At 35.2% G+C, this 16,199-nt stretch overlaps 1 protein-coding gene across 2 annotated transcripts; it reads right to left on the bottom strand.

Moving 5' to 3' along the window:
• Positions 1-65: 65 nt before the first annotated feature.
• On the bottom strand, positions 66-12,767 carry LOC106772645 (RRP12-like protein). 2 transcript variants are annotated; one of them, XM_014659180.2, is made up of 18 exons: positions 12,141-12,767; positions 10,953-11,493; positions 10,095-10,346; positions 7,869-7,960; positions 7,275-7,485; positions 6,603-6,784; positions 6,275-6,496; positions 5,765-5,934; positions 4,786-4,879; positions 4,616-4,672; positions 3,754-3,888; positions 2,843-2,914; positions 2,642-2,755; positions 2,236-2,397; positions 2,025-2,153; positions 1,780-1,881; positions 928-1,001; positions 66-839 (listed from the first exon to the last, which is right to left on the bottom strand). In XM_014659180.2, exons 1-18 carry the CDS (start codon positions 12,624-12,626, stop codon positions 530-532), a joined length of 3,405 nt encoding a protein of 1,134 aa, XP_014514666.1. In that variant the 5' UTR covers positions 12,627-12,767; the 3' UTR covers positions 66-529. The 2 variants fall into 2 exon arrangements, with proteins under 2 accessions (XP_014514666.1, XP_022641546.1); XM_022785825.1 differs by having other exon boundaries at positions 10,095-10,244.
• Between the last annotated feature and the right edge of the window lie 3,432 nt (positions 12,768-16,199).

Raw genomic sequence — 16,199 nt, 5'->3', positions numbered from 1 at the left:
ATATATATATATATATATATATATATATATATATATATATATATATATATATATATATATATATATATATATCATCTTAGTGCTTTTGCCATCCAGTAACTGAGTAACGGAAAATAGGTCAAGGTATCCTTCGTTAAGACATACAATATCTAGTAGAACTAGCTTGGGAAAAATCCTGCCGAGGGCAAAAGATGGCAACACGTAGCCATTTACATAATCAACCACGACCATACATTCATTACGGCAGCTTCCCTCACCAAAAACTTAACTTCTCCAGCAACAAAAATGCATGTAGTAAGCAGAACTTCATTTTCTCAATCAGTAGATTCCAGCATGTCATCCGAATAAAGTGACAACTTCCCCTCTATAGCGGTTGTTCAACAGGAAAGAAGAAATCTTGTATCCTTCACTTTTCATCTCCCAAGCTATATATGCAGTTACTTATATAAAATGGCACTGTCAACCCTACACAGTCAGGGAGATATGACATCTAAGAAGTGTTTCACCAGCTTCAGTATTCGACTCATTTCTAATTTCTTTGGAATTTCCTTTTTAGCTTGTGTGACTTGGAAGATGCTTTAAAATTTTGAGTACTGGACATCTTCACGTTTCTCTTCCCACCACCACCAACGAAACTTTTGTTCCCACTTTTCTTGCCTTTTCTACTTTCTTCTGGCCTACTTCTCTTGGGTAAACGTAATCCATCATTACTGGTAGATTTAAATGGTTCCTTTTGGCCAGGCTTGACTGTCTCAAATTTGTTGTCTCTTTTTCTTTTGTTGCTCTTTATTGAATCTTTATCTGGGGTAGCTGCTCTTAAAGGCTTCCTCCACTCTGACCTAAAAAGGGTGAGAAAAAAGAGGACTCACAATCAGCTTCGAAGAAACAAAAACTCAATTCATTTTTTTCAGAAGCAACTAAATATACCTCTTGGTAGAAGAATCTTGAGGGATATTTTCTGAATCTTTAGTGACTGCTTCACTTGATTTGCCATGCCGGTTCTGCAAGTCAATAGACACCATAATATAACTTTTATCAAACCTGTACAATCAGTAAGCAGTACACCATCTACATATATTACAAGTTTTAAATGATCTAGAAAGTAGTGCAAAATCCAAAGCAAGAAAAAGGAGAAAAGAATTTCCCACCAACCAACAAATGATGAATCAAAGTTTTATTGTGAATATTCTTTTGGCCACGGAGTTTCCTAATTGATCTTGACTTTAAAAATTCCGATGGAATCACAATACAAATATTAATAAAAAAAAAAATACTAAGGCATAAAATGTCCCAGATGACAATGAGAATAGATGAAAATAAAACTAACGGAAATAAGGAACCTTAAACGTGCTGTTAGCTTTCATAATGAGAAGAAATTTAATCTCTTTGTTTCTATTCTTTGTACATATTTTAATGTAACAATTTCTCCAACCAATTTAATTTTAAAAAAGAAATTTAACAATTAATCCACCAATTTAACAAAAATCACTCTAATAAGAGTTTGTGTATCCCAGAAAACAGTAGGGAAAAATAAGAACCAAAAGGAGAGCAGATATAACCTTTGCTAAATAAGAACTGAAATTTGCTTTCATTTTTATCCTTTAAAGCACAAGCCTAATCATTCAAAAGCCCAATCTTGATATGAATTTTTAAGCTACTATTTGCTGACCTTCATGGATTTGCATACAATTCTGTATGTATCAGCTAGGCTGACACCAAACTTAAACTATAGAAGTACCATTACAATCATAATCTTATAATCAATACTCAAAACATTACCTCTAGAACAGTTTTGAGAAAAAACTTGTATTTCTCCGGGGTAACCAGTTTGACAGCAGCAGAACCACACTTCCGTAATAATATTTCAAATATAACAGTGACCTGCAGAAAATAAAAACACATTATTCCTATAGATCTGTAAAGTATGCAGATCAATGTGTTCATGTTGTGCAGGTGTAAGTGCATCTAATTTAGCACACACCAGCATGTTTAAGACCGAGCTAAACATTAGATATTGTTCATACCTTTGATCTAAAATGATGTCTTGAGACAGACGACCAGGGGAGGATTTCAGTGATAACATCTGACAGAATATTCTGCAGCTCCCTTGCTTGTAAGCTAGATACCATCACTTTAACAAAGCCCAAGACAGCCTATTACAGATGTAAAATTAAACAACAATAACAGCAAGATGTTCAAACTCAAAATATGATCGTAAAAAAGTATAACACTCACTTTTATGATTTCCACATCTTTGGTTTGCAGCAGAGATAAAAGAGAGGGGAAAAGGCCTGAAACAGATATTAAAAGACTTGTATCCTGGTATACCAATACAGACAGCGCAGACACTGCTCCACTTTTTATATGAGGAGATGATCCAGAAAGGTATCCCATTATCTGTAGAGTGAGAATATATGAGAGTATAAGTTACTGACACGTTTCCACCTCACACAATGGACACAGCATTGATTGCGTGATTGTAGGCTTATATAAAAAAACAAATAAAGAGCATGATAAACATGGGAAGTTCGATACTTAATATAGTGATATCCCACAAGCATATTTAGGAGCAGCCTAGTTAGTAGCTCAAATCTTAGTGATCCTCTGAGTAAAACAAAATTGAAATCATGCATGGACTTACCATGCTAACTAGTTTGTGATATGGTTCAATAGAACCAACACATAATGAGTCTCTCAGGGTAGAACTTAAATTTAAGAGCAAATCATATGCTTCTTTCCTGGTTTCATCCTTGCCCTAAACAGAACCATTGGACATAAATCAGTACTAAATCTAAGCCAAAGATCTTCAAGAATATGAGTGGCAAGTATTTCATATACTTACATCCTTTAATGTGAGAATAATTTCATTGAGAATAAGAAAAACCTTTGAGTTCTCCTCTTCTTCTAAATTAGCCTGCAGAATACACACACGTATATATAAAAAAAAAAAAAGAAATGACCACTCAATAATGTACAATATTACGACTGGATATAAATTATATGCACCCCTCCCATCCTCCTTCAAAGACCAAAGAGCAAGAAATACAAAGATAGTCAAAATAACTGGGCTAACAAGCAAAACCAAGTAAGAAAACATGTCTAATATGCTATAACTTTTGACAGGCTCTTCTTCACAGAATACTAAAAGGAAAAACCATGCATATATCTAACAAAAGTGCCATGTACATTTGCTAAACCAGCCTCACTGTAATTTCAACAATCAAAGGAAAAGAAACTGCAACAGAAGTTTCTTTAGAAACATAATCATATAAACTTATATAAGAATTTTTGTACCAACTTAAATTCTGAAAACCTATTGCGTACAAGTGTATTTGGAAACAAGCGCAGCAATTTCAATGCTGTAAGTTGGTTGCCGGTTAATTTTATTTAAAAAGTTTATGGCACTCGATAAAAAATTTAATTGGCATTTAAAATTATTTTAGTAAAAAAATAAAAAAATTAGATGTACATTACTCAAAGATAAAGACATCAAGTTAAATCTTGAATGTGACTAGAACCAAAATAGAAAAAGCGGTCAGGCTACCTATCCAGTTTTGGTGAGTTTAAATACAGCATCAACTGAAAATGACACAAGGACTAAACAATATAAGGAGTTGGATGCTAAAATAGAATTCTGCAACATAATCGCCAAAAAATTTATAGAACCATGTCATACATATCTAAGATGTGCAGATTAAATCAATTTTAAATAAGAATGAAACATTATCATAATTCATAACTGAGAATTCTGACCTTCATTGCATGTACCATCAGCAGGCGAAAACAAGAATATCGACTTCTAAGAGATGTAATTGCAGTTGGAGGTTTTAATCCATGTAATAAATCAATTAGCTCAACATATCGAGAAGAAGAGAAGCATGGATTCTCCTGCATCATTCAGCAACAATACTGAGATAGACAGATAGAGTTGAAAGAGAGAAAAACATGCAAGATATGATGAACCCAGAACTGCAAAAACAGGTTGAATCCCAGCCCACCATGGGTTTTCGTCATGATTTGCTGGAAGGGCCATCAATGCGACACCTTGTGGCAGCCCATTAAGGAAACCAATCAAGATAAAAAAAAATGGGCCAGTAGCCCATTAACAAAAAAAATAGAAGGATCAATTGCTGTGTAAAGTAAGGAAGAAAACCTCGCCTCTCCAAAATGAAAAGAAACTCTCTGTCATTGTGCACAACCATCACCAAATCCCCACAAGTTGGTCCGGTTAGCACAGGTTCAGCCTAATGGGTCAGGTTCTACCAAGTGACTTTTTTTATATACCTAAAATGTTCCTAATTTTTCCAATGCATCCTGACCCAAACTAGTGATGGGCCATGTTGGCCTATGGATTTCAGCCCGTTTTGAAATCTATACTCATTTTATATATTAAATCAATAAATACAACATTCACTAGGAACATAACTGAAAAACGAAACAAATCATAAAATAGAAAAAATAAAACCTAACAGCACCTAGGGTACACACTACAACAGTATAGATATATAAAAAAGATATCTAATATTTCTTAGATTTTCTAAGAGATACAAAGAGAGTCAGATAACAAGACTAAGAGGGAGAAAATGAAACAAAAAAATCTCAAACAAATCCAGACCTCCAAAATTTTGCTCAATGTGTTGTATGCTTCGTGATGAACACTCTCATCAATTTCCTGTAAAACCAAAAACATACATGAAATTATTTTACAAAATTATATAGTTAGTCAAAAGAATTAAAGAAAGAAGTAATATCAATTAAAAGTATTCTCCAAACTTTGAAAAATACCTGAAATGAATGTATGGTTAAATTATAAATTTTCTCAAGCAGATCATCCTTTGCACCTTCAACTAGGCAAGATACCATTTCCAATATCAGACACCTGAAGAACAAAATGACTTTGTTTTGGTATTCATTACATAATAACAAAAAATTGAAAGGTAGTAGCAGGTTATCAGGGCATATGGTTTGGATACTATTAATTTTAGATTTGGAAACATCATTTTATTGCTCAAGAAGATGTAATTGTATAAAAGCTCAGCCATTCAACTAATATGTATGAAGGTTTGCTTCTGAACAAGATTCATAACTGAATAAACAGTTTTCAATTAATTTTGTCCAGCTACCAAAAATAAACAAATGTTATTACTATCAGGCACCAACACTTTAAAACTTCAACCAGTTGGCAGTAGGCACGCAAATGATTCATCAAATCTCTTAACATGTTTCACCCCACAAAAGTCTTTCAGAATGAAACACAGACAATCTACCCACCTTTTGTTTATCATAAATGTAAGTTTTAGAAGAATTCAGAAGTTAAGGATTAAACTCTTGACCAAGTTGGCAATATACCATTAAATTGTTCGTGGGCATGAATGGTTTTATTTTACTACATAATTTTGCAATGTACGGCCAAAATTAGATGAAAAATAGAGTCTTTAGATTGCTAATTCCCGCAAATCACTCAATTATTTTGCTGTAGGTGTTGGTAAATGGCATACTTCTATGATTAAACTTAGAGGAACTATGCATAATCTTCTATCACATATCAGGTACTGCAGTGTAGCCATCAAAGGAAATAATTAACCAGTGTAAGCAGATAATCAACAAGATGCTGACTCCGTAGATCGGATCAAAAAACAGCAGAAAAAAAAATATGTACTATCTCAGTTAAGAAACAAAAAAGAAATGCAAACCCAATATAATTTGAGAAATGCTAACAGACACCAACACTGAAAATTACTCTTGTATAAATTAATCATTGTACCTCTGAGAGCATCCCTTCAAGTCACTTTGATCACTGTCTACCTCTCCAGGACTTGAGAATACTTTAGCTTCATCTTCACAATCTACAAGTTGAGACCTCTTAAGCAGAGACAGAAGAAGCTCTTTGATTACAGAAGAATCAGTGACAGACGCCAGGCACCCAATTGCTCCCTGAAAAAGAAAGGAAACAAATGTTCCAAATTACTTAAACATTATCAAAACGTCAATATATAGTTAATAATGACCAAGATCAGAAAGCAGTTGACAACTACGTGTAAACAAGTTATCAACCAGCATTCTAAGGGCAAGAAAAGCAAGAGGCAACGTTAAAAGCCAATAATGTTCAGCCTAGAAATTCTTCAAATTATATAAATGGCCCAAGTAGAAAAAGACCATTCCACCATAATAGCAGAAATAAATAATTCATGCATTTTCTACAACAAAATAGAACATAAGAGAAAGGTATCATTCTATATGGGAGAATGAGTAACACGAGTGATAAATGCAGAACCTTTAAAGATAAGCGTGCTTCAGGAAGTGAACTGATAAATAAATCTGATAAAACATACAGCAACTGATTTGAACAAGACGCCAATGACTTTATGTTTTTGGTAGCAGCTTTCTTTGAATAAGTAGGTTTCATGCTGAACTCCGATAAAAAATCATATTCACCAAGGCAATCTTCCATACTCTTTTTAGGGCTAAGTGCAGTTTTGTTCTCATTTACAAGAATCTGCACAAAATTCATAACCATTTTAGAAGGAAAAACAACTGAAAAAAATAAAAAGGATATAACAAAAAAATTTACAAGGGTCTCCACTAGTTTGTGGAAGTGTTACCTGCAATGCCTTGGAAACATTTTGATGAATGGAAGGATCCTTCTTAAGAAAAGTAATAAGGACATCAGAGAGACGAGTAAAATTTTCGTAAGTATCAGTTGCATGACGACAAAAGGCAGGCAGCAGTCCCCGAAGGTCATGAGCACAGGCCATCATTTCCTGACTAATCTCTGACTTTCTGACTGAAAGAAACAGGAAAAAATTTGCTCCCCAATTTAAACAAAAAAGTGATTGTCGTAAAACTGGAATTGTATGGACAGCGGCAAAGGGGGAAAATATTTGAGAACAAGAAAACATACAATGTTTTTCTCTAGTTGTTTTTCTAAATCATCAGAATATCCCAAATTATCTAATTGCTACAAATTAGTTTCCTTTTCCTATTATGGTTTATATAAACAAAATGGACAAGTAATTTATCTTTCACTATTTGCAGACACAATTATTTTGAGAAGCTTCTCTGCTTTGGAAGTAATAGAAAATCAGACAAGCTTTATCGATCTAAGTCAAAAATGTAAAGAAAAAGGGGGATGGGAACCAGGCTCAAAGCAATGCAAGTGGTAATTACAGAGAGGGGATAAACATAAGAAAAAACAACTCAAGTTTCCTCCGCATTAAAAGAAAAAAAAAAGTGAAGAAAGAAAACAGCCTCAAAGCACATAACATAAAATATACCTTTTCGACTAGCCTTCTTAAAGGACTTGGCAAGAGGCATGATATGGTCCATGTAGTATGCAAGTGATGCACCACTAACATAGCGCTTCAAGATTGGTAGTAGCCAAATATTTGAATAAGTATAGCTGTGTTCATCAAGGGATATAGGTACAAGTGAAAGAAATTTCTCTATACCCATAGCATAAACAGCACACCCAATGCATTTCTGAAGCTGCATAAAAATGAAAAACAGATGAATCAGCAATCAGTTTAAATTGTACCAAACCAGATATAACTGTAATAGAAAAGTACTAGTAGTAAGTAGTAATTAATGTTTTCGAGAAAAAAGATGATCACTAAATAAGCAAATAGACAGGAACTACCCCAGAAATTTTGTGTGAACAAACAAAAATATTTCATTGACAGTGTGAATAAACAAAAATATTTAATACATCAATATACACATCGTTACACTGAAAATTTAAAAATAAATAACTATCCTCAGAAAGTGTTCCAGTAAGGCTCCACAATGCTGATCTAAAAGCAAATAAACAGTGAACTACCCCAGAGATTTTGAAATGAGTGAAAAACAACAGAATCTTTGTGGGTACTTACATGCTCATTATGAACCTTGCCTCCCGAAATTTGAACCATCAAGTCAGCAAGCTTAAGCACAATGTTCCTCATCAACACAAATGAGAATTCTCCTTTAACCAAAAAGGAATACAAGAAAGTAAGAAGATATGGACAACATGTAGTTTTACAACTATTAGTCTCTTAAAGAAGAAATGTTATTATTGATAAAGAAACAAGTGTGATAACAGATAATAAGACATTATCTCCCCACGAAATAAATTTAAAAACAAACAAGCAGCCTTGTAAACGGGATATATCCATCTTAGGACTTAAGCACATGAGGAGAGTTCAACCCAAAAACAAATCATTATGTTGGAGAACTTTAAGACTTAAGTACAACATCAAGTACATTATCCTACTTCTGGGAATTCCTATAGTTTGACATGATTTCTAAAGCCTTTTTCAAAACCATATTAGTAGGTCAACTCACTGTTTTGGTAGTCTCTGGTGAGGTTTCTGAAAACCTGTTTGCTCTAAGAGCATGGGGTTAGGATTACACTAAGCCCATCCACCCAACTGTACAAACTCTGACTCAAACCACCCATCAATGTAAGGATGTGCATGTGCATCATCTCTCCTGCGGTTCACAACTCTGGTCAGCACATGGCAGAACTTGCAATAATGTCTCATGGCTGACCAACCTGCGCCATGTTACCACCTTCGTATGACCCTACTCCTGTGGTGGTAGCTCCATTGGAGATCATTCAGTGGTTCAACTTATTTTTCTCAGATTATTTTATTATTTTTTCCATATTTCTAGACAAAAGATCTCTTCCAACGGCCAATAAACATCCATAACAGATTCACCCTTCTTTACAAAGCATATTGTTAGTATAAAGACGATGGATGGGTCTACCTGTTCCACATAGGATTTCAAAATTAAGTAATGATTAAGTGGGTTGGGCTACAATGCTCGTCTCTCCACAATTGTTAAATCTATTCCTACAAAACATGAACAATGCATGAAGATTAATGCTTAACAATGTAATGTTATTAAATCCACAATTCACTCCTCACCCAAACCTATTTTTTGTCGGCATGAAACGTTTCGATAACTTTGAAGTGAGGCCCATATACCAATGGCAGACAACAATCCTACAGTGTGCTGAGATCTCTTGACACTTCTTTCAACACAGTTATGAGGGCCCTGCTTAGCTTGGGTGGCTTCATGTTACATATGTTAAGACTTTGGGCTTGTATAGCTTGCCACAAAGAGGTTTGTTTGCTTATAGATTACAACCACATTGGGATGCAAACAGTATGCACTTTAGAATCTGTCCACTTGCACCCCGTATGCACCTTAAATGTGACATCCATGCAGCACTACACATTGCCTCCATATTATATTTCATGAGAGAAGCAAACATACTAACATAGATTATCATTCACAAGAGGCAACTTGGAGCCTGGAGACATCGCCACTAAATTTATCACTTTGGTGAATAGTTGGCTGACAATATTCACCAAGTCTCCAAGGACTGATCATATTTGCAGCAAGCTGAGCACATATGATCTATATGCTCTAACTAAAAAGTGCAATGTTATAACTATAGAAATAAGATACAGATCCTTTATAATCAGGAACGTCTAGATTATACATTTATAATTAAGAACAATTTTATTTATTCTCGTACCATACATTTATTATTAAAGGATCAAATATCCTCTATTTAGTTTTTTTATTTTGTTTTCTCAATATAAATAAAGCACCTGTGTTGTCTCAAAAATACACGGTTTCAACTCAATGTCTCTCTTTCCTATTGTTTAACATATCCTTATTCAGTTTGCACCTTAATTCAACCTATAGTTAACCCTCGTCATAGCTAAACTCACGTGAAAACACCAATTGTTAGGACCTAAGCACAAGAGAAGAGCTCAACTCTTCTAATTCAGAACACAAAAAAGAGACCACAAACATGACCCTGTACCATGAAATCTATAAAGGGAAAGTAATGTAACCAACATTAAATCAACTAAAACACAGCTCCCTTGTTCCATCCATACACAAAAAACTGGAAAAAGATACAACACCTAATTTTTTTATAAACATTAATCATTAATGGTGGCAATATAAAAGAAAATTGAGGGGGTCTGTCTCATTTGGTAGAGCAAGGAGTGCAAGCTGTTATAGACCTCCCTAAATGAAATTTAAAAGAACAATTCCTCTATACGTTACACTAATATAATAACAAGAGTATCACGTACCAAGCTCGAGAAATAAAACAGATATGACTGACAAAACATGCTCATTTGGAATTCCATCAGTAGAAGAAAGGGCATCCTCAAAAACAGAACATGTTGATTTTATTGCATCTGCTTTGACACGTTCCAGACTACCATCATGAAATGTTTGATCTGTACCCATCAACACGCTTAAGTGACTAATATGATGCTTTAGCACATCGTTCAAAATATTTGAAGCTTGTGATGCAGTGTTTCCCTCAAAATTTAGAAGACCTGAACTCAAAATTGGTAGCTCGACTCAGGAAAAAAAATACCATAGAAAAGGGAAAATACAAGGGGTTAACAGCAGTATCAATAAAATTAATTACGTATTTAGCAACACCAATTCCCCAAACCATTAATTCAATAAAACCAATAATGAAATAACAAATAACCTTCAAATGCTGCATGGAAGATAACAAAAAGAGAAGTTAAGGTGTTAAAGAAAATACAGCTTTCAAAACAACACTCACACAGTGACATAATTAATCTATCATTTTATCATCAACAGTTAAAAAAGTTTTAGGAATTGAATAATTTTAAATTTGAAGAAACAACTTGCCATAAAAATTCCTTAGGAGAAATTCATGGTGAAAAACAGCAAAGTATTGCTCTGCGGCTGCATGGAAAATGTTTTACATGGGAATTATTGATAGATTTTGATTTCTAATTCACTAATTAATTATGTAATGATATGATCTACCGTAACTTGATAGAGCATACTTTTCAATAAAAAAAAAAAATCAGAAGGTAGTGCTCAGCAAATAACCACATGAAATAAAATAATCAGAGATATAACAAATATTCTACTATTGATGAACGTGGATGAACCATACTTACCAATCACAGATCTGCAAACTGGAGGGAGATTCTTGATCCACAAGCTTGATTTTCCATTATAAAGTAAGTCCATTGCAACTCCTAATAGTTTTGATGCCAAAATCACAGTATCCAAAGAGTTCTTATCCCTCAAAGATACAAATGAAGTAAGAGAAACCACAATGTCCTCTTTCTCTAGCACTATATCTTTTATTCTAAAAGCTTCAAAAATAGCTTCAATAGTTTTAAGTGCATGCCTTGCAAGTTCCGAAGACATAAAACTAAATAATTTATGCACTTCTGAAAGAACTTTCAGAATGATTTTCGTAGATAGATATGGAGCAATGAGATTAATTAAATTCATAAGATGTAGGACCTCCAAATGACTCAAAACCTTATCTTCTTTACATCCATCAAAAGTCCTCGAAGCACTTAACTTCAGTGCCAAAGCACTACAACTTTTCAGCTCTGACAAAACCAACTTGCTAGCTTCGTTGGTAACCGTGGAGGCTTTGATAGACTTGAAAACCTTCTCCATAGCTTCTTGAGCACATCTGCGTACCTAAAACAATCAAACAAACCACAACACAATTTAAACAGAGAAAAATTCCATAACCTCGGAGTGGTCAAATGATTAACAGTCATCAACCAATGTCCCGAAATCAAAGGCCATAACCAATGCTGATTGCACTGCAAAGTAAAAGCATCACACAGAGAGAGTTTAAAACTAGAGTTGCAGTCACAGTTGCAGCACTGAAATTGCAGAATATTGCAAGCATGTACTCTCAACTGATTCCTTTTGAAAGTGATTGAAGGGGCCTCCAAGACCACCACATTGGCGCCACGTTGGATATAAACGAAAGAAAACAAAACATACACAGTGGCAGGGACAGATGTCAGCAACATTGAATTTGAAGGCCATAACCAAACGCAGGATGATGATTACATTGCAAGGTACAAACTATCATCGAATGAATCTACTGAAACTTAAAACATTGAATATAGATTATACATTAAAAAAACAAATATTGTAATCACAAAATTGGGAATGATACGATTGCATGGACCAATGTCTGCAAAGTTGGAAGGCCATAAATTAGTAAACGCACACTGCAAGCTCAAAATGCTATCATCAAAATCCACCCATAATTGTGTGTGTGTGTAATATATAAATTAAGCATGAAAACAAATAGCTCAATCAACTCTAACCTTGGGGCGCTTGCAAATGGAGAACTTGAGCAATGCTTCAACGCCGAATTTGATTCCGTCCCAATCCTCCAAATCACAAAAGCCAATCAAAACCCCCAAGCACTTCACCATGGCCCTCATGCACGCAGCGCCCAACTCCTCACCCTCCCTGGCCAGAACTGCAACGAGGATCTCCGAAGCTTTGTGCGACTTCGACGCCGCGATGCCGCCGGGGGCCACGAGGGGGAGGGCGATGGCCATGAATGACACCAGGGCGGAGAGGGCGACGGGGTCCAGCGCCTCCGCGGCGTCGAGGGCCGAGATGGCGGCGGCGAAGTATGCGGGCGGCGTAAGTGGGAGAGACTCGGTGGCGATATTGGAGCGCAGGGCAGCGGCGGTGGCGAGGAGGTGGCGGTGCTGCGGCGCAGCAGAGTTGGCGTAGCGGTCCATGAGCTGCTGGCAGAGGTCCGAACCGTCCTTCAATGGCTCCGTGTGATCTTCTTCCATTGAATTTGAAGGCTCGGACTTCGGCTCGGACCTTGGTTCGGAGAATTTTGTTCCGCCGTGGATGGGTGGGCGGAGAAGGAAACAACAAGGGCGCAGAAGTTAAGGGTTTAAATGTTTTAAAGGTTTGAAGGGTTTATGTTTTTCAAACACAAAAAGAAAAACCAAATTGATAACGTTTAAACCTATTTTTATTGCTTTATGAAATAACCATGTTTTTTTCATAAAATATATATATATATATATATATATATATATATATATATATATATATATATATATATTTTTTTTTTCATTCCTATAAAATTCAATATTTTATTTTTAGTTTTTATAAGATGAACGTTTTGCCTTTTATTTTCATCTTCATACTTCAAATTTTGGAATCACGAATTTGAACTTTTAATACTCATTTTAAAATAGATAATTTTGAGAAATTTAGAAGTGTCATAAGGTTGACACTTGTAATGTGTTGCCCTATTTTAGAAGTCTATCGCCATTTGAGATATATAATATATATAAATGTAATAATTTTTATTGTTAAAGTATAAAAGATTACGAGAAAAAATTACATGTTAGAAAATAAATTATATCCTTGAGAGAATATATTGTTATTATTATAGCTGATTTACAGTAATAATGTTACATTATTATAGAATAATTACAGTAATAATGTTACATTATTATAGAATAATTACAGTAATAATGTTACATTATTATAGAATAATTACAGTAATAACGTTACATTATTATAGAATAATTACAACAATAATTCTCTTGTATATATCTCTCATAATTTATTTCAAAATAAACAAGACAATTTTTTCCTATTTTCTTTCTTTATATGGTATCAGAGCAGAAAGGATCCTTTGCTCATTTTTTTTTATCCTTATTGTCATGGCTAACTATGGAAATGAATCAAATTCCAATAGTTCTTATTATCTCCATCATTCTGACCATCCTGGAATGGTTCTTGTTTCCAAATCTCTAAATGGAGACAACTATCCGACTTGGCGTAGAGCCATGGCCATCTCTTTGAATGCAAAATCCAAATTGGGTTTTGTTGATGGAACTCTCGCCGTACCTTCTGTTGAGGCCAAACCAGAAGAATATACAACATGGAAAAAATGCAATGACATGGTCTTATCTTGGATCTTTAATTCTTTGGCACCTAATATTGTAGATAGTGTTATTTTCTATGAAACTGCTCATGAAGTTTGGAGAGATCTTCAAAATCGTTTCTCTCAAAGCCACGCACCACGAATTTTTCAGATCGAGAGAGACATTACTTGCTTGGCTCAAGATCAAATGACAGTTGCAGCCTATTACACGAAGCTAAAAAAATTATGGGATGAGTTAGGCTCCTATAGTAATGCAACCTGCACTTGTGGAGCTGACAGTAAAAGGCACAAATTGATGCAATTTCTCATGGGGTTGAATGACTCTGATAGTGCTATTCGTGGCCAACTCCTTTTAATGAATCCATTGCCTGATGTTACACAAGCTTATTCTTCCATCATTCAAGAAGAAAAACAACGACATTTGAGCACCACACGTGACACAATAGAAGCTTCAACCATGGCTATTCAAAACAATGAACCAGTAGCCCTTGTTGTTTGACGCAAACAAGGCTCTTCTTCTCGTCTTAATTCATCTAATTGAAAGTCGCTGCATTGTTCTCACTATGATAGAGATTATCATACAAAAGACACATGCTGGAAGTTACATGGTTATCCTCCTGAACATTCAAAACACGGAGCAACCAAGAATGCTTACTCTAAGCACAATGGGAGTAGTCAATCTTTAGCTAATATTGTGGACTATTATACATGGATTAACTGACTTGCAACTCCAACAAATGTTGTCTATTATACAGGGTAATGAATCATCTCAATCAACTAATCCTAAGGCCAAAAGCGCCAATTTTTCTTCAGGTTTGTCACCACCCAAACTTATAATTGATAGTGGGCCTACCGATCACATTATTTCTAAACCAACCTTGCTTGTTAATAGTAAAGAAAACACTTTTTTACCACCAGTTGTTATGTCAAATGGTGACCAGGCCCCAATTATCTCTACTGGCACTCTACCTTTGAGCCCAATTGTTTATTTAAAAAATGTGCTTGGGGTGCCATCTTGCAGAGTAGATTTGATGTCGGTAAGTCGAGTCACACGAGATTTAAACTGTTCAGTAACTTTTTTTCCTTCTGGGTGTATTTTGCAGGATTTGATGACGAGGATGACAATTGGTTTGGGTAAACAACAAGGCGGACTCTATTACTTGGTTGCAATGACATCAAACAAGTCACAAACTCCCATTCAATCCATAGCAGCCCATGCCACCAAGTCCTCTCCTTCTTCAAACACTTCTACTACCTTATGGCATCAAAGACTAGGACATTTATCTCCATCTAGATTAGACTTCATGGCTAAAACTTTGTTAAATCTCTCTTTCGAGTTAAATAAAACTTGTGATGTTTGTACTCTTGCAAAACAGACACGACTTCCTTTTCCAACTAGTTTTATTTCTTCAATTAAACCTTTTCAATTACTTCATTGTGATATTTGGGGACCATATAAAATTCCTTCTCTTTCTGGTGCTAGGTATTTTTTGACTATTGTGGATGATTTTTTCTCGCTTTACTTGGGTTTTTTTCATGCACCATAAAAGTGAAACCCAACATCTTCTTACAAATTTTTTTTCTTTAGTCAAAACTTAATTTAATACCAATATAGCCAATATTCGGGTTGACGATAGAAAGGAATTTTTTTCTCTGCGAGATTTTTTTACACAACAAGGTACCACTTACCAACATTCTTGCACATACACACCACAACAAAACGGGGTTGTTGAGCACAAACATAGACATATCCTTGAGTCAGCACGAGCTCTTCGTTTTTAAGCTCATCTCCCTTTACAGTTTTGGGCAGAATGTGTTTCCACTGCTGTCCATATAATTAATCGGTTGTCCACACCTCTTCTTTCACGCAAGACACCATTTGAGCGTCTATATAGTAAAATTCCTTCTTATTCACACATTAGAGTTTTTGGATGTCTTGCTTATGCTACTAATGTTCATGTTTCTCATAAGTTTGCTCCTTGTGCCCAAAGATGTGTTTTTCTTGGTTACCCTCTTGGCCAAAAAGCTTACAAGTTATATGATCTTGAAACTCACCAAGTCTTCACTAGTCGTGATGTTGTCTTCCATGAGGATATTTTTCCGTATGAATCAATTGACACTCCTCCAACCACCCTAGACCCTATCATACCTAATGTTATCCCAGATAATCCTCCACACACTCAACCAGCACCTACAGAAAACAGAATTGTTCCTCCCATTAATTCCCCACTTATGGTTCCCTTACGTCGTACTCAACGATCTCATGGTCCTCCTACAACTTTGCGAGATTATATTTGCAATCCAGTAGCGTCTCCCGACCCATTGTCATCCCCATCATTTTTTCCGAATAAAGGTACATGATATCCTCTCTGCAATTTTATCTCTTATGACCGTTACACACCTCAACATCGTTCTTTTCTTGCCGTTATTACTAATGATATTGAACCTACGTGTTATG

The sequence above is a fragment of the Vigna radiata genome, chromosome 8 (genome assembly GCF_000741045.1).
Source record: "Vigna radiata var. radiata cultivar VC1973A chromosome 8, Vradiata_ver6, whole genome shotgun sequence".
In the NCBI taxonomy this organism is placed as follows: Eukaryota; Viridiplantae; Streptophyta; class Magnoliopsida; order Fabales; family Fabaceae; genus Vigna; species Vigna radiata.
The sequence above is the reverse complement of the archived record's forward strand: the minus strand, read 5'-3'. Positions and strand labels throughout refer to the sequence as shown.